This window comes from Phasianus colchicus, chromosome 1, assembly GCF_987193195.1.
Source record: "Phasianus colchicus chromosome 1, bPhaCol1.hap1.1, whole genome shotgun sequence".
Lineage (NCBI taxonomy): Eukaryota > Metazoa > Chordata > Aves > Galliformes > Phasianidae > Phasianus > Phasianus colchicus.
In genome coordinates, this window is record NC_143436.1 from 171,338,353 (window position 1) to 171,358,259 (window position 19,907).

The following is a 19,907-nucleotide window of genomic DNA, read 5'->3' on the forward strand; positions in this document are numbered from 1 at the left end:
TGCACACCTTCCTTTTCACAGGCCGTGCTTGTGCTAACTCGTTGTCTCCTACTGGAAGGCAATATCTCTGAATAAAACATTTTGGAAAGAGCTGTGTTCATTTGCATGTAAACCCTCTACATGTAACTTCAGCCACTGTGAAAATATTTCTTGACCCAAAGATTTTTGTTGTGTATTTGTCCTGTTTTACACCGTTACCTTTCCTAAAAAGAAGTCACACAAGTCATCCTCTTGTTGCTAGAAGAATAGCTTAGTGTCTCCAGTCTCTACTGTTCTTTATAGTGGATTGTCCAGTTTGTTAATAGTAGTAACATATAATCATATAGTCATTAATGTTGGAAAAGATCTCTAAGGTCATCTAGTCCAACCACATATCCACTAACCATGTCCCTCATTGCCATATCTACATGTTTCCTGAACACCTCCAGGGACAGTGACTCCATCACCTCCCTGGGCAGCCTTTTCCAATGCCCAGCCACTCTTTCTGAGAAGAAATTTTTCCTAATGTCCAACATGAACCCCCACTAGTACAACTTAAGGCTTTTATCTCTTGTCCATGGCATTTCACTGACCGTGATATGGATGAGGTGTGCTGCCTGTAATGGTGCTACACAGTTAACGATGCACTGTGTTACTGTAGGCCAGCTTTGTGGTACGTGTTATGAAGTAGTCTGGATTTGTTATAATCTATATATGTCAGCTCTCAGTGTTTTTATGTGGGTTGAAGAATACATATCTGTCTGATTTTTGACATGTTGGAAAGATAGCTTACTGAAAGTAAAGGAAAATAAAGGAAACCTGCCTTTTTTCGGGCTGGGAAAAAGTGCATCAGCTATCCCATGAAAACATACAGTTGCTTAGGAGTTAAATCAGCAATGAAGATAAAAGTCCTTGCTTTGAAGTGCTCTGCCTCGAATCCCTGATTCTGGCGAGTACATAAATATTAATACTTCTATTGTTATCACCATGGCTAGTAGCATGACTTTGTAAGAAAATATTGCTTTTGAACTTCAAGATATTGCCTTTTATATCAGCTTGAAATAAGATTTAAATGTGGGGGGGCTGCAAAACAAAGAAGCTGATCCTCAGAGCTGATTTTGTCTTGAGACCTCAAATCTGCTTCTCCTGAGATAAGGCCACTACTTCTCCAATGAATGGCAGCAACAAATGTCGAGAATGCAAGCAGAGACAGCATCTGGACCTGAACTGCAGAGGATTCCTCTTGCAACCCTCCATTAAAAAAAAGTCAGGAAGGTAAAATAGCAACAAAGTGCAGAATACAAGGTGCAGTAAGTAGTAAAGTAGTAACAAGATGCAGAGAGGCTTTAATATTTCGTGGTACTGCAACAAACAGGATACTGTCCCTCACTGCAAAACATTAGTTATTTATAAGGTAGTGATCAGATAACTGAACTGGAGCTTCTGTAGGCTTTATGGATTTGGTGGATGGGTGACAGTCACCTAAGCAGTGGCCTCTTGTCAGTACACCATTCTTCCACATGTCTTTGCAAAGGTGCACTATGCTGCACCATTTCACAGGTTTAAATGATATTATTTTCCACACCCAAGGATGACGTTGGTCTTGTGTCCTTCCCATGCTTATGTCACAGACTTGCCTTTCTGGTCTCACCTTTACAAAGGAGAAAGTGTGACGTGTACCATCAACCTTTTCCCTGCCGTATGATTGCCTCTGCCTGTTGCTCTCCTTTTTTATTTTCTTCCCACCCTTCTTGCGAGGAACATGTGACTCTAGGATTGCCCCTTGGAGTTGTAGCTGGTGAATCCTCTGCTTCCTGCCAGCCTAATGCAGCCTGGGCCAGTCCACTGCCCAAAATTAACAGATGAATTAACTGGGCCTGGGGAGATGGGAAGAACTGCAGGAAAATGTAGTAGGTGGATTGCAGTGTATTGTAGAGAAAATGTGATGTTGATAAATATGCATTATGCTTTCATCCATGTTTTGTAAATTTTTAAATAGAGCCAGTTTGAATTTAAAAAAAGAAAAACAAAAAAACATGCACATCTGCTGTCAAGTATGCAAACACTGCTAGGGTATTTAAGAGGGGAAGATGGATAAAGAAAAGAATGATAATGCTCTTACAATTCATCAGGTTTGTCTGAGTCTGGATTGCTGTATTTGATGAAGAAGATGCCGGTTCAGACGGGATATTGCCTCATTAGAGGGATTGGAAGACAAGTAGGGAAAACACAAGAGCAGCTTTCCCAAGAGACTGAAAAGATTGATTACATTACAAAGGAAGCATGTAAGAAATTACAGAACTATACACAACAACTAACCTATGTAGAAAGTAGAGAAACTTCCAATCTTGTAACACAAGAGCTGGAGTATGTGCCATGAAATCAGCAGTTAACTAGCCTTAAATGTGACAAAATTTGCACACAAGGATATTGAATGCTGAAGGGTGGGGAAGTTGTAATGTGGTTGTATGGAAGAAGTGGCTGGGCATTGCAAGTTTGAAGTAGATTTTTTTTTTTTAATAGGAAAATCTCAAGTTCGGAGTGTGATGTTCAGTCTTGCATTACACATTCAAAAAGAGTTTCAATTCACTTGTGTTGATTTCCATCCCTGTGCACGACCCCCACGGGAATGCCAAGGTGACAAACTGTGACTGTCTGCTAAAGCCTTGAAATGTCAGATCTCCTCTAAGTTACACATACAGAGTTTTTGACATTCTTCACACTTCACAAGGCACTCTTCAGTCTGCATGCAAAGAAAAAATCTGAGAACACCTTGCATGGCACTTTAGGGCTGCAGTCCCTGTGCAGCTGAAAAACAAATGCTTAAGGACTAGACTAGATTGGATTTTTGGATATTGCTTTGCCTAGCTCTCAGTCACTTGTCGGTGGCACTAAAGCTGCTGGGCTTGCTTCTCAAATGAGTACTCAGCACCCCAGCCAAAGCTGTTCTGCTATTCAGACCAACAGGTCCTGCTGTCCTCATGATCAGAGCTTCCAGTCTCCGAAGCAAGTAGGAGCTGGTTTTGTGTGAGGACATCTGTGAGTCAGGCTGCCCTCAGAATGAAGCAGTAATGAGCAGAAAAGCTGAGGGAACACTATCACCCATGAATCAGGGTTCAGATTCAGTGGGAAACTGGATGAACAAGAAATGGGACTCTGCAGAACTTCCTTGATATCCCAAGGACAGCATTTCCAGAAGCATCTTGGTGTGGCACAGAGCAGCCAAACACATTCCAAGTAGATGTTTTGCTTTGTTTGGAAAAACAGTGACATGATTGTTCATTGCTATTTGAAAAACAAAGCCCAGCTGTTTTTACATAGGCTGTTTCAGTAAGTCTTCAGCATCTACAGCCTTGTGTGACCTGCTGATTGTCTTGCTTGTTGGCTAAGGAACTTACCTGCACAGTACAGATGAGAGGCTTTTCTTTTTTGCACAGAAAACAAAACCAAAAGAATAGTTCATAGGAAGGGGGTCTTTTGGGTCAGGATACAATCAATACTTCACACAAAATTAAGATAAAAACCTCATAGGAGCGGATTTTTCCCTACAATTTTATGTTGCATTAACTATACTTCAGATACTTATCTTACTGAATTTAAGAAGTATATCGTCAGTGCTTTTGCATGTTCTGTGCTCTTTGTCTTTTAGTGACCAGAACCTTATTTCTGGCACACATATACTAGGATTCTCAAATATCTGCAATAGATGGTTATGCTCTGTTTAATACATAAAATATCCTTCAAGAAAAGGTCAAGCAGTTCAGGATTTCATTTACTCTCACACATGACTTATGCCCAGAAATTATAATGCTGAGAGAGGGCATGATCCTATGAAAGTGGAAATGTGGGATCCTTCCCTGCACTGAGTACATTATTTACAATATGCTGCACTGTATAGTTAACCAAGGGAAATATTTATCTGAAAAATAAATTGCAACCAAAGGCTATGACTGTGAGCCAGGATCTCTTGACTTCTTCCATATCCCTTTATTACTTGCAAGCTTTGTTCTTCCATGCTCCCCTCTCTTCTCAGGTCCTGTGCCATTTTCATGGATGCCATGATATATTTCTGAGTAGAAGGTGAACAAAGAATAAAACTGAGGGAATGCTTTCTGCCCCATCACATTGTCATTCACTTTTGTTGTAAGTTCCAGCTAGAGACTTCATTTATTTCTTGGGATCAATTATCAGTCTTCTTCTGAAAACCATATATGGATATGATTTTGTAGTAATGTAATGCTGGTGGTGTGTATATTGAAATGGGTGTATCTAACTTTCACTATAGAGACTTAAAAGCATCTTACTTTGTGTATTACTGTTCTGTAATAATTTTTTTAGTGTAGAGTGAACTATGCATAAATGACAAAATTGATCATTAACTTAGTTGACAGCCTATACCAGCCCAGGAAAAAAAGAAAGTGTTCCCTTCCTTGAGCAGATTTCCTACAGGGCAGCATGGAAGCAGGCTGATGACCTGCAGGTTGATGGAGTCTTGTTCTTTTGCTTCGCTGGAAATGCAGAGGGGACTTGGTGGGTTGCTTTCTCACAACACTAGGTGTTTTTAGCATGGTTCCACTGGGTCATGCATTGCATAGCAGGCCTCTGTTCCAATCTAATGAGGATCTTTCTAATAACTTCCATTACTTAGAAGTTTGAATGTGGGAAAGAGGTGAAAGTAATTGGATTGAAATAATTAAATTATGCAGTGCGACTACCTTCAAAAGGTTGTGTGTTATGCTTCTTGAACACAAACTACAATTGATCAGTGCAAGAAGCACTGACACTTCATCTGTTCTGGAAGGAAATTCAGTGTGGTGAGTGAGTGGGAAATCCAGGGGTGAATGGGAATGATGGAAATCATTTTGATTTCACCCAAAGGCCTGGAAAGGGAGACTGAGGCGCAGATCTTCATGAAGGAATTAATTTTGAAACTTTGCTGGGAAAGGGTTTGAGCGTGATATTTAATAGCTCCCAAAGCTGTATGTTGATGCTCACAGACAACTTCAACCCTGCATTTACCTGAATTTGTGGGTAAAATATGCTTCCATACAGCATTCATGCAGGAGTGTGGTGTAATCACTGCACTGCTTCGCATGATATCTGATTTACAGTGCTTCTGTGGGGCTGCTGAAGGCCTGAGGCAGCTCAGCACCTTGACCCTTGTGCCGGTAATCTCCAGATAACACGGTGTTTTTCTGTAGTTGTGACTTTTGGTCCATTTTTGATCACTCTTTACTCACCCACAGTCTCTGCAGTGGAACTGGTCCAAATCTGATTTTGGTCCAGCAGAGTGTAGACTGCTTCCAGGCTGTGTGCTTGGGTAACTGGAAAAGTCACAGAACTGCGCTGCTCATTGACCAGAAAACTGAAGAAAAAACGGTGGAAACTGTTTCACAACTGAATAGAAGAACTGAGTAGAAGAGAGAGTTGCTATCAATTTTTCTGAGTAATAAAAATCCTCTTTTCTTAAGGTAGTCTCCTGTGAAACAGTGTTTTCTAGTCACTTCTCAGATATTAAAAAAGCCCTCTTTGTAGCCAAGCTGTGTTAAATAAAGAGGTATCTCTTCCTCTTAAGACCAAGTACCACTGATGGTCATAACAGGTTTTTTTTTTTTTCTGACTTGTAGTTGCAGAGTTGCATACAACCTACCAAAACTTCAAAATTTTCCCTATTATGCAATATGCATTTGCATTTAGTTTATGGCAGCATAAATTAAATAGGGAAATAGCAAAGCAAGCTTTAAGTTAGAATATTGTGCAAGCAGGGTGTGATGTTGCAGTTGTTCTTAAAAGTGGTTTGAATCTCTTCAAACAAAGAAAAATCTGAAAACCCACCTTTTGAGGCATCTGTCTGCTCTCTTGGCATGCTTGTTTGTGCAGTCTTTTTTCTTTTTTCTTTCTTTAGATTGCTGGTAGATATGCAGCACTTTGTTTGCTATTTTTTTTTTTCCTAGTGCACCTCAGCTCTGAGCTTCATTCCCAGACTCTTCCACTGTGCCTTTCCTAAGGAGAGAGGAACTAGCAAAGTGCTTTGTAAGATCATTAACTCTTGAACTTAATTTACACAACTCTTGTGCAGTTCATTCCCTGTCTCCTCAGAATAGCCTCAAAATGAGACTATTTATAATCAAAAATTTTATCGAGCATATGTACTTCAATTCTTATAGGATCCAGGGTCTTGCTGTGATGCATGGCAACAAACTATATGAGTGACTCTGAGAATGGATGAGGCAAGAGGAAGATTACGATGGAAAGTAAAGACTTATTATGACTATTTAGATTTAGTAAGGAGAAAAATCAATGGTAGCAAAAGTCATATCCGTTGCTGATGATCAAAAAAGTCCATGGCTAACCCCCCATGGGTGTTTCTCCCCTGCCCTACTCTTTGCACCAGGATGAAGAGCTGCTTCTGACGTCCTAGGTGCCTGAATTGTAAGTACTGCCTCTGGCATCATTTTTATATGGCAAGAGGAGAAATGAGAAGTCTGGACTTTTATTGACCTCTATATGACAAATGCTGCGTAGGTCACCACCACAGAGATTGCTGTAGTGATGAACATCACCTAAAATATTCTGTGTTAGCCTGAACATTGTACACTTTTAGCAGTGGAGTTTTATATCACTGGGTCTTTTCAATCAGTGCTTGAAGGCTGGAGGCATCAGCCTCCTTCCCCTGGCAGAGTTTGGTGCCTGTGCTACTTCCATGGGATGCAGCTGCCTCCCTGTGCCATTCACATTCAGGGCTGCTTGCAGCAGTAGTTTGGTTCAGCTTCCTGGCTGTGATTGAGTTTGTCTGGCACTTCTGAGCTTTGTGCACAAGGATTGCTAAGCTGGTGGCAAAAGGTTGTGGGATTTCAGATACAACAAGAGGATACTCAACTTCTTGGGAGCTGTCCCAGCTTCCTCTCAAAGGAGTCTTACCACTCCTACAGCTTTGCTGTGGGGCACGATGCATACAGAGCAATGAGAGCAATGTTTACTTAAAAGGTGTTTGTCCTATGAGAAGCCTGATGTCAGAGTTATTAAATTTACAACAAAGGCACTTGAAATTCGGGAAATGCACTTATGTAATCACTTGTGAGATAACCTCTCACTAAAACACACCTGAAACAAAACCAGTTTTTTGAAATTCGGACTATTCCCCACTCATTGCCCTGTTTTCCTGAACCAGAAGTTCTTGCATTACATATTGGAAACCCAACCTGCTCTTTTATTATGAGAGGACCCAGAGGACAGTGAAGAATGATTTTACACCATATCATACTCTTAGTGAGTATACAGTTAGTAAACTCATGATGATTTCAGCTTAAATCTTATGTTTGTTCAACAAAACCACTGAAAGTGAGGTAGAACCTGAAACATGCCCTGGTACTGTATGGCTTCTGCAGATCAGGGTTGTATGATGGCCTTCATGGGGACCACAGTGGTTGAGCCTGAGAAGAATAACTTCCCTGGGATGGTGATAGAAGTGTTTTGGGTTTTGGCTGCTTGGCTTGGTTTTTCTTGATTGTTTGGTTTGTTTTGCAGAAGGACGTAGGATGACGGTCTATAATATAAACTTCTTCTGGTGCTTGAGATTTTGGCTCTCAACCATTAAAATTATTTTGTTTTCCCTGAAACAGAGACTGGTTTGGAAATCAGTTCCAGTTTTAGCTTTTATTTTTGTACACTTGCTTGCAAAATTTATCAGAAATGAAACTGCCTGTTACTGATCTCAGCACACTGGTTCATGAACTGCCCCTAAAATGAAAGGTCTTTTATTCTTTCAGAAAATCCCAGGAATGTCTTGTATCATAACAGACAGGAGCCAGCATCTCTTCATGTCCCTTGCCCATTAAAGTGCCTGGAGAACTTCTGGGTGATGGGCTGTAATGATGTAGTATCTTTAATGTGGCTGTTAAATATCTTTCTTTATCCTACTTCTCATGATAGTGTCTCTCTGTTAGAGGCAGTAAAACTGTCAGTGCTGTGCTTGGATTTTAAATACTACTATTGTCATGTTTATTTAATGACAGTGGATAAAGAGTTTGCTGTTTCCAGTCCAGTTATTTACTTTCCAGAGAGGCATGGCTTTTCAATAATTCTGAACTATCCATTATTTTATACTGAGGAACAGGTGGCATTTTTAATTTTTTTTGTTTCACGATAAAATTTAAAATATTGATGGTTGGAAAATGTGCATGCAGAAAACTTCACAAAAAGCAGTAACCATGGATAAAACTAAACTTTTTTCTCATTGTCTGACAATTAAATAGCTGGCTTTGAGTTTTAAAGAGTTTTCCAGAATAGTTCCTTTTCCTGTTTGCAAACTGCTCTGTAACTGTAATAAATCAGCTCTGCGGTTAGGACTGCTGACAGAAGGGGGTGCTTTCATTTTTAACCATGTCATGTTGTTAGCACTGGTAACCTCCACCCCTTTCCAAAGAGCAGGAACTGTAATGGGGCAGGCTTTGGTCTTTGGATAAACCCAGTGCTTTAGAGCGGAATGGAATAGAATAGAATAAAATAGCATAGCATAGCATAGCTTTTGAGTTGGAAGGGACCCATAAAGGTCATATTGTCCAACTCCCCTGCAGTGAAAGGGACACCTACAGCTCCATCAGGTGCACAGAGCCCCGTCCAGCCTGACCTTGAGTGTCTCCAAGGATGGAGCATCCACCACCTCTCTGGGCAACCCGTGCCACTGCCTCATCACCCTTATTGTAAAAAACCTCTTCCTTGTGACAAATCTGTATCACCCTTCTTTTTGTTTGAAACCATTTCCCCTTGTCACATCACAGCAGACCCTGCTAAAAAGAGTCTCTTCCCTTCCTTCTTACAGCCCGCCTTTAGATACTGAAAGGTAGCTCTCAAGTCAGCTGGGAGTCTTGTGTCTTCTCCAGGCTGAACAGCCCCAGCTCTCTCAGCCTGTCCTTGTAGGAATCACAGAATCACAGAATCACTAAGGTTGGAAAAGACCTATAGGATCATCCAGTCCAACCATCCACCTGTCACCAATGGTTCTCATTAAACCATATCCCTCAACACAACATCCAAACGTTCTTTGAACACCTCCAGGGTCGGTGACTCCACCACCTCCCTGGGCAGCCCATTCCAGTGCCTGACCACCCTTTCAGAGAAGTAGTATTTCCTAATATCCAGCCTGAATCTTCCCTGGCGAAGCTTGAAACCATTCCCTCTAGTCCTATCACCAGTTACACGAGAGAAGAGGCCGACCCCCAGCTCGCTACAACCTCCCTTCAGGTAGTTATAGAGAGCAATAAGGTCTCCCCTGAGCCTCCTCTTCTCCAGACTGAACAATCCCAGCTCCCTCAGCCGCTCCTCATAAGGCCCGTGCTCCAGACCCCTCACCAGCTTTGTTGCCCTTCTTTGAACACGCTCCAGGGCCTCAATGTCTTTCTTGCAGTGAGGGGCCCAGAACTGGACACAATACTCAAGGTGCGGCCTCACCAGAGCTGAGTACAGGGGAACAATTACTTCCCTACTCCTGCTGGTCACACTGCTTCTGATACAAGCCAGAATGCCATTGGCCTTCTTGGCCACCCGGGCACACTGCTGGCTCATGTTTAGCCGAGCGTCAACCAACACCCCCAGGTCCATTTCCTCTACACAGTCTTCAAGCCATTCCACCCCAAGCCTGTAGCGTTGCTTGGGGTTGCTGTGGCCAAAGTGTAGGACCCGGCATTTGGTCTTATTAAACCTCATCCCATTGGCTTCAGCCCAGCTCTCCAGCCTGTCCAGATCTCTCTGTAGGGCCTCGCTACCCCCAGGCAGATCGACACTTCCAGCCAACTTGGTGTCATCTGCAAACTTACTGAGGGTGCACTCAATGCCCTCATCCAGGTCATCAATAAAAATATTGAAAAGGACAGGCCCCAGCACCGACCCCTGGGGAACACCACTCGTGACCGGTCGCCAGCTGGATTTAGCTCCATTGACCACCACTCTCTGGGCTCGACCCTCCAGCCAGTTCCTTACCCAGCCAAGAGTGTACCTGTCCAAGCCACGGGCTGCCAGCTTCTGCAGGAGAATACTGTGGGAGACAGTGTCAAAGGCCTTGCTGAAGTCTAGGTAGACTACATCAACAGCCTTTCCCTCATCCACCAGGCGGGTCACTAGATCATAGAAGGAGATCAGGTTGGTCAAGCAGGACCTACCCTTCGTGAACCCATGCTGGCTAGACCTGATGCTCCAGTTGTCCCGCACTTGCCGCGTGATCTCCCTCAAGACAATCTGCTCCATAACCTTCCCTGGCACCGAGGTCAGGCTAACAGGCCTGTAGTTCCCCGGGTCCTCCTTACAGCCCTTCTTGTAGATGGGAGTCACATTGGCAAGCCTCCAGTCTTCTGGTACCTCACCAGTCAACAAGGAGCGCTGATAGATGATGGAAAGCGGCTCGGCTATCACCTCCGCCAGTTCCCTCAGCACTCTCGGGTGAATCTCATCCGGCCCCATGGACTTGTGACAGTCCAGTTGGAGTAGAAGGTCTCTGACCGTTTCCTTCTGAATCATGGGTGGTTTAGTCTGGTCTCCAGCCGAGACCACCTGGTTGAAAAGTGGAATATCCTGAGGATAACTGGTCTGACCTTTAAAGACAGACGTAAAGAAGGCATTCAGGACCTCTGCCTTTTCTTTATCCTCAGTAGTCACATTCCCGGCTTCATCCAGTAAAGAATGGAGATTCTCCTTAGTCCTCCTCTTACTGTTGATATATTTGTAAAAGGATTTCTTGTTTCTTTTTATTCCAGTGGCCAGGTCGAGCTCGAGCTGGGCTTTCGCCTTTCTGATTTTCTCCCTGCATATCTTAACAGCTTCTCTGTATTCTTTCTGAGTTGCCCGTCCCTTCTTCCACAGGAGGTAGATTCTCTTTTTCTCCCGGAGCTTCAAGAATAGTTGCTTATTCATCCACGCCGGTCTCCTTCCCCGCCGGCTCATTTTGCAGCTCAGGGGGACAGCCCGCTCTTGCGCCTGTAAGACTACCTTCTTGAAGAGCAACCAGTTGTCTTGGACCCCTTTACCCTCTAAGACTGAATCCCAGGGGACTCCCCCTACTAGTCTTCTAAACAGTTCAAAGTCCGCCCTCCGGAAGTCCAGGAGAGGTGTTCCATCCCTTGGATCATTTTTGTGACCCTCCTTTGGACGCACTCTAACAGGTCCATGTCTCTCCTGCACTGAAGACCCCACATCTGGATGCAGTGCTCCAGGTGAGGCCTCAAAGAAGGCAGGATCACCTCCTTCACCCTGCTGGCCACACTGCTTTGGATGCAGCCCAACATATGGTTTGTTTTCTAGGCTGCCAGGGCCCATTGCTGGCTCATGTTCAGCTTCCCATCCACAGGGTCCTTTTTGGCAGGGTTGTATTATATCCTTACCTCCCCAGTTTGTTTTGTGCATGGTAGTATTATAGTTGTGTAGCTTGTCTTATTTAAAAATAAATAATCTCTGTTTTGAAAGCACTAGAAGAGTATTTATTGTTTTGATAGGTTCTAAAAATCTTTCCAAGCCAATTCACTGGCCACAGAATGAAGGGGCAGTTCATTTCCATGGCAATGCCAACTGAATCGCTCCAGAGCAGCTGAAGAATGGATCCTTACCTGGGTGGGTGTTGGTTGCCATCCAGTTACCGTGCAGCCAACAAGAGCTCTTTGTGCTACATAACTATAAAACTAGAAGTTTTCATTCACACTTGTTTTTTTCTCTGCATTCTTTAGAAGCTTCAGAAGTTCAGGGTTTCACATCTGGTGGATAATACTGTTTCAAGTACACAAAGATGTGCGGAACTGCAGCTGAAAAAAGATGCTCTCTTCTGAGGGCTTCTCTCATGCTCAGCTGTTGGTTCTTCAGCCTGAGCCCACTTGGAGAAAAATGCTGATTACCCAGAAGTTAATGAACTACATCTGCTTTTTTTCTTTCAGCAGTCCAGTGATCTAAGAGAAGAAAGTTAGAAGCCATAAGGATTTTTGTACTTTTGTGTCTGCTTATACATAGATTTTGGAAGTCTTTTAAAGCTTAACATAGCTTTTAGATGGTTGTTTTAAAGATATGGATAATAATCATCCTTAATGTAAAAATAAATAGTTAACAAGACTTTTTTTTTTCCTTTATTTAAAATGAATTACTGGGGAGAGTAAAATGAATTTCTGTAATGAGTTACATGAATGGACTTGCTGATTATGTTCACTTTCAGATGCTTCAGATAACATCTTTTCATACTGTTTGTTCTTATGACATTTTTTTCTCATTTTGTATGAGCAGTAATGGAATAGAAGTATATTTGACTATGTAATGAAATGAACTTACTATGTACCTCCAGAAGAAACATGCACTGGTAGAAGTAGTTCCACTCTTTGCAAGGAAACTCCGCCAGTTATTTCACTTTTATTTTTTTTAAAGTAAGCATAAAACAGCTTTTTTTTTTTTTTTTCCAGCAGAACTTGGTGAGCAGTCTTAGCTGAGACAGTTGTCAAATTAAGTAGGAGGTCTGCAGTGAGTAGTTTCAAAACAAACAACAAAAACACAAACAAAGCATCCAAAGTATTGTCATTTTTGCAAACAACATTTATTTTTGCTTCTCCTAGCTTTTAGAAAATCTTTTCTTACACATAGTCTTTGATGTTGTTTGGTTTTGTTTTGTTTTAACAAGTTGAATAATCTGTAACACATGGCACCTCTCTAGAATTAGAATCATAGAGTGGTTTGATTATTTTAAAGGAAGGGACCTTTAAGATCATCTAGTTCCACCCCCCTGCTATAGGCAGGGACACCTCCTCTAGACCAGGTTGCTCACAGCCCCATCCAGCCTGGCCTTGAGTGCTTCCAGGGAGGGGGCATCCACAGCCTCTCTGAGCAACCTCTTCCAGTGTCTCATCACCCTCACAGTAAAGAACTTCTTCCTAATACCTAGCCTAAATTTACCCTCTTCCAGTTTAAAGTCATTTCTCCTCATTTTCTCACTACATGTCCTTAAAAAGGGTCCTTCCCCAGCTTTCCTGCAGGCCTCCTTCGGGTACAGGAAGGCCGCTATGAGTTTCCCCTGTAACCTTCTCTTCTCCAGGCTGAATTTATTATTTGCCAGAACCTTGAAGTGGGAAGGAGAAGCAACCTTATCTCAGCTCAGGAGTTTGGAAACTAGTAGCAAAGAATATATGGTTTAAAATGGCCAAAAAAGACAGATCTCTCACTGAGGCATCCTCAAGGCAGTTTCAAACTGTTTAATTTCAATTCCCTATGATGCATCCCAGTATTTTCTTGTTCATGCAGTGTTCACTCCTCCTTCAGTTGCTGAAAACACATTGACATGAGCTCATCTGATCAGGAAACAGTGCTTGATCCACTTCCAGGATTGCAGTGACCTTCTTACCACCTCTTTGATATTGGGACTAGATAGTCTTTAAGGTCATTTCCACTTCAAGCCATTCTTTGATTTTCTGATGAGCAGGCAGTGCTGGATGTGTCCCAAACTCAGGGCACAGCCACGGAAGGATGGGGAGTTCCCAGCACTTTGTGCTGGGGTCAGGATGCAGAGTCTGCTCTGACAACAGCCACAGCCTTCTAAAGCAAGAAGGGACAGAAGGTTTGGCCCTCTTACTGCACAGGTATTGGTGCTTTTACTTCACGTCTGCTGAAGAGCTGCTGGTGTGTTCATTTCAAAAAAGCCACTACAGTTAGGAAGCAATTATACTGAATTTTTAAGTGATTTGTGAGAGATTTATGACAATGGGAATTGGAGATCCAGTGAGATACTGGGGTTTTTTTTTGAGCTGTATACAATGTTGAAGTGTAAATGTGAGAAATGTGTAACATGATGCAGCTTGTGCAGTGGCCATATATTCAGGCCTCTGAAATATGTGCTGAAAAATCAGTTTGGATTCAGAGCAGGATGAGCAGAAAACTGATTTGGAGTATCTGTAATCCAGGAACATAGAATAGTGCAGCTCTTAATCTGAAGTTTGCACACTAATTTATTGACAGGGCAAATAAGTAGTTTGAGCTGCTTTATTAGATCATGTGACATCTTTGTTCTTATGTTTTGCATGTGTAGTGTTTTAGATCAACTTGTATTAAATTGTATTAAAGTATTGCTGTAAACTTTTACTGACTAAAAAGGACTGAAATCTACTTGCTCTGTGGTAAAGATGTAACATGAATTATTACCATGTACTCCTCTCCTTAAGCCTCATTTCCGTGTTTCATTAATTGGACAGAGCTGTTGTGGTTCATTTGGCGTGCATTTTCTCAATGCTATCACATGCAAATTTTAGGTTTGCTGCTAGAGAATATTCAACAATGTTTTTTTTTAGATCTCTCTTGTATCTACTGCCACGTGCTATCTTTGGTGGAGAAAAATAGACATGTTGGCATGGATGAAAATGTACTGTGCTGCATTAACAAGATGCTGTCCTGGATAACTAAGTATTTTGGATAAGGTTAATACATTTAGTGTAAATCAGTAAAGGATGGAATACAGAATTATATGGAAATTTCACTAATTAAAACTGAAGATAAGGACTCAAAGAACAGTGAGGCAGGTAAGAGTTGGCTGAAATTTGGATGACAGTGAGATGTGCAGGAACAATCAGGAGCTGACTGCTGAGATTAACAGAGGACTGGCTGCCAGCTGCTTTAGCTAGTGGCAGTATTACTATGCATTTTTTGATGCAATTAGCTGATGAATCAAAGTCCCCTTGGAAAGAGTCCCAGTAAGGAGTTTTAGAGATTGGACCAGAAGAAGAAAATGATATCAAAAGCTGAAATAATAAATATTTAATAATCCAGATTCTACATTAGTTTCACATCATTTGCTCAGGAAACAGGTGAAAAACATCTCGTGTGCGATGGGCATGGATGAGCTGCATGCTAATTGAGTGACAGGGGCTGCAAATATGATACCAATATGAGCAAGCAAAAGACTAGGAAGGTTTTCCAGCAGAGGGAAACCACTGATGTGTTTGTGGAAGTGCTGGAGCACTGCAAAAGGTCTAGTTGCTTCTGTTTGAAGACAGCAGCTCTGAACTGTCAGAGCAGAGGAAGACTGCCAGCCTGCCTTGTATGATGTGTTCAGCTTGGTACTGTGTGGTACCAAGGAATGAGTTACCCTCATCATCATCATCTGTGCTTGATGTGTAGGCCTGCTGTAGGAGTTTGTGTGTTTACTTCTCTGTGAAATAACTTCATTTTGAACATAGTCTTGTGCATTCAGCATCGCTGGTTTGTTTTCATTTATAGCTCCTTTTTCATCCTTCCTCATACGTGGTTTGGTTTTTCTTTTATAGAACAGTTCGTGTCTGGCTGAAGAGAGACAGTGGACAGTACTGGCCCAGCATATACCATGCAATGCCATGTAAGTATAAGGAAATGTTCATTATCTACTGTGTATTTGCACAATGTCTTTTTTTATTTGATGAAACAATGTTTATGACCATTTGTGGGCTTACCACTCCGTATTAAATTCAGTGCTTGAGTAGTTCTCATGGTTTCAAGCTTTACCAAGTTGCATGCTAATGTTCCCTAGAGGCATCAGGGATTACAGCAGCAAAAGCATACAAGCATGCTAGGAAGGGACGAGCATTTATGTGAATATGGATCAACAAATGTGGAAGCTTGAAATGTAGTCCTGTGTTCCGCCACTAATGGAGTCCATAAAGCTTTGTAAGTCTCCAGGATAAATCAGTCTGCCCTTCCTACTGCATGTGCTTAGTCCATTAGAGTACAATGGTAAATGGTTTTATTTGATAATAACTTAATATCCTACAGTAGCTAATACAATAGAGGGCATACTAAACAGAGAGGGCTGGTTTTCCAGTGGAGGAGCAGAATCATATTACCCCACAATTAGATGCAGAAAACCAAGCCTTCATCATGAATTTCTCCAGTATGATCTACTGTAGGTCTTCTATCCCAAGGAAAGTGTTCATGCTTTAAAAGAAACTGCAGATTAATGTCCAGGTGGTTGAAGAGGCCCTGTGTTGAGTGCAGGAGAAAACTTTACAGGCAATCAGCAGCAGAAATATACTGATGCTCCTCAGTTAACTCATATGTGCTGGGCTAGCCTGTCTCTGGAAAGCAGATCAGGGAGCATTTATCAAGTCCCATTGAGGCATTCTTACTGTCTGGAGAAAGAAGTATTTTAAGCTAACATCGTTAGATTTGCAAGAGGATTTCTATCTCCATGATGCATAAAATGTTTAGTAGGTATAAATGTTAAACAGTTCTAGTGCCATGACCTCATCAGTTTGGGGGCATAGTGTGGCCTCAATGTTTGCTTGCCTGCTCCAGGAAAGCATTCATTTGCTAAATAGAGAGGAAGATTTTTTTTTTTCATTTGCTGATGGATGGACTCATAAGAATATGTCAAGCGTCAAAGGTATTTTCTGTTCAAAATTTTGCTCAAAAAGGTATTGGAAAGCAGCTAATGATGTGGCAGTCTGTGAACCTTTGTAACAATAAGCAGCCGTGGCTTTGTGGCTTTGGTTCCCCTGACCTGTCCAAAGAGGTTTGCTTCCCTTAGACAAACTGTTATGAAGTGGCACTTCTCACTTTAAAATCATCTTAGGTCGTAGAAAGGCTGCATTATTGCCAGTAATAATAGCTACACTAGAAAAGACTGAGTAGATCCAGACCCACTCAGAGGGGGCTATTTTAAAGTTCCTTCATGAATCTGAGCACCTGATGCTGTTCCTTCACTTAAGGCTGGCAAATTTTTGAGTCATGAGACATTTACGTTGTACTGAGTTATTCACCAGTTTCAAGAGTGATCAAGTATAATTAAACACTGGAGCAGTGCCAATTAAATTATCAGCCATGGCTTTAAGCTTTAAAATCATAGGGAGAACTCTGAATCAGCCTCTGCACAGGCATGCATTTGTGTTTTGTCTGTTTCTGCATGGATCACCTTTTTTCATTGTCCTCTGCTTTAGGTTCACATTGTTTTTTGTTGTCTAGAGAACAACAGAGGTTCTTTGCAGAAGAAAAGTAGTAGGCATGATGATGCTTTTGTGCTGTTTAGCAAGCTGTGAGAATGGCAGTCCCACCTACAGATAACCCATTAGCATGACTCATGGCTGGTTACAGTGCTGCGTGACCCACACCCTTTCATAACTTGTTGTCAGGTAGCCTTAATAACTGAGATTGCAGCCTGGGCACTCTGGGAGGTAAGGAGGATGAGGCATTGAGGCTGAGCCAGCCATGTGCTTTGGTCAGGCTCTGCCAACCAATGGAGCCATCAGTGTTCTGAATGTGAAGGCCATTAAATAGCTGCTCAGGATTGTAGATTCTTCAGACTAGGGACATTTTTGCTGTTTAGGAGTGGGCTTTCCTCAGTTACAGAGTTTTCTGCCCAACCCGTGGATGTTTCAGAAATAGTGGACAGCACAGTGGCCCCATTTTTGAGAAAGAGTGAGCTGTGAGTATTCAAACCAGGTCGCTGCACAGCCAAGCCTTTGCAAAGAGAAGGGTAATGGAAACACCGTGTGGCAGATGTCATTTCTGTGGTCTTTTGCTGGCTTTCTCAGCCAGTGTCACAGCAGCATTAAGCACCAAAAGGCCTTTGAGAAACATTTGACAGAGCATGGTCATGGATGCTGGTGGCTGGGGTGGGTTGTGTTCAACCACTGGTAGAACTCAGTCTGCTTTCAAGAACCACCACAGACAGAGCCAATATCAAAAACACACACTGCTATGTTGTCAGTAAGGCAAACTAGGTAAGCTGAATATCTGACTACTTCATGTCAGAGTTGTCTGAACAACCTGTGTTAACAAGGGACCTCTGAGCAGGTTAATCCTCATGGTTAGGTGTGTGATCTTTAAAATTTTTTGTTAGTATCTGCACAGGAGGAAAAAAACCCACCTTTTTACAAAATTATGAGAAGGTATCGTAGTCAATACAAGAAAGCTTTGCATTCAAATGAAAGACCACAGTAGATCCAAACCCAACCAGAAAAAACCTCTCTCAGATGGAGAAAAGTTTTATTGTAGTGGAATACCCGGGGTTTGAGGCAGATAGTACATGGCCTTATGATGGTTTTTTTTTTAGCTTACACTTTGCATTGAAGCAGATGGTCAAGACTGTGCAAAGCAAAACACAACCCTTAGGTCTTCCACTGTGCCACTTCTGGCCCTCTGAAAATGCAGATATAAAGTTTGTATTTCTCTTCTGTCAGCTCCTAATTGAGGAGACTCATTGTTGAGAGCATGAAGTAATTCAGGATTTCTGTTTTCAAAGGCAAAAAATCATCGCATCAGTGTGTATTTGCCCTATATTGAAGAATACAGCCAGACTTACATGTCAGGAATATCCAGCCCATCAGATCAGATCAAACCTCTTGTAGTGTGAAATCCAAATCATAGCTAGATGTTAAAGTAGAGAGGCTTCACAGTGCCGTTATTTTTCCTCAGTATTATTTTAAAAGGCTCTTTATCATCTCAGAAAATTAGGCCTTTTTTTTTTCTTCTTTTTTTCTTTTTTGTTCCCCTCCTTATAATGAGCCCAAGTGCTTAAGTATCTGAATGTCACTGTCTAACTTTCGTGTAAAGTATAAGCTGCTGCTGTCTGGTTGAAACTGGTACCATTTCAATTACATTAGTGTAGCTAGGGCTGACGTTCATTTTTCCAAGAGTACATGTTATTTAAGAATTCCTTTAGGAAAATGATTATAGCAAAGTATCTTTACACCGCTGTGATAAAGTACATGTGGGTTTGGAACTCAAATGTGACCTTTATTTAGCAGCGTGTCTCATATTTGCTTGTACCTTTTGTATCTGAAGTGCTTTGAGCTTTCTGGAAGAAACCAGATAAACAGCTAATTTAACTGAGTTTTTCTCTGTAAACTGTTTGTCATCTTCAGAGTTACTGATAGTTTTTTCAATGTATGCACACCGTCTGACATTTTAAAGCTGGAATGTTGAAATGCCTGGTGTGGTGTTAAGTGCCTTTTAAAAAGGTATGTTTAGATGTTTAGAGTTGCTTTGTCTCTGCCAGCTTTTCCTACAGCATCCTAATTCCACTATGACCTGGAAGTCTCAATATCATACAGTGTCCCACCATATGAAGGGAAGCTTTGAGTTTGCCTTTCCTGAAGAAGAGGTACAGAAAGGAATGATTTTGTTACTGATAGTAGCCATAATGCAGCATTTCTATTCTGGCAGTTCCCTTGAACTGAAGCCTTTTCTTTGATTTAATTCTTGGATGTGAATGTGATTGGCTTCCTGCTTGCAATTAGTTGTCCCTTAGGAAATGTACTGGGGGTGTGCAGTACTAAAGGTAGAATAGTTTTGTTAAACAGGCTGTGATATAGCTCAGCTGCTAACTAACAAAGATCTGCTGAGCTATGAACTGTACGACTGTAGGTAAGACATTGTTCAAATGGGAAATATAGCAAGTACATGGCACTGTAAAAGAAAGAACTCTGAGTCTGTTACTAACAAAACCACTCCATGTAATCGCAGTGCAGAGAAGAAACTAAGAAGGAGGAGAAAAGAATTAAAAGCATGTCTGACTGCGCTCAACATCTATTACGCAAATATGGTTTAATCAATGCTCTTACCACTACAGAAAGGGGATGGATGCCTGTCTCTAGTCACAGTGCTGAGAAGTGATCACGGAAGGGTTCTGTGGGGACAGCATGCTGCTGTGCTGGGTGATAAAAGCAATCCTTGCCTTCTGAATGCAGCCTCACGGTATCTTGATGAAACCAAGCATACCACTTGAGTTATTACAAGAAAAGTCTGATTTTACCCTGTATGTGGACCTCTCCATATCCTAGAGGGACTGATTTATGAGCAATTTAAGAGTATATCCTGATATTTATTAGTGTTGATGTAAGAATCGATGGCTAGTTTTCCATAGAGTCTTGTATTTTGGCCATAGTATGTGATACTGTAATAATGTTGTCTGGGGAAATGACCATAGAGCAGTTGGACTGACTGCTCTT

General features: G+C 41.8%; 1 protein-coding gene across 1 annotated transcript in view; it reads left to right on the forward strand.

The window, feature by feature from the left end:
- WDFY2 (WD repeat and FYVE domain containing 2) overlaps positions 1 to 19,907 on the forward strand; it is a 66,128-nt gene that overhangs the window by 20,147 nt on the left and 26,074 nt on the right. Inside the window, exon 2 of the mRNA XM_031615912.2 lies at positions 15,252 to 15,319. Within this exon, the coding sequence (XP_031471772.2) occupies positions 15,252 to 15,319 (68 nt within the window). The remainder of the gene's footprint in view (positions 1 to 15,251; positions 15,320 to 19,907) is intronic.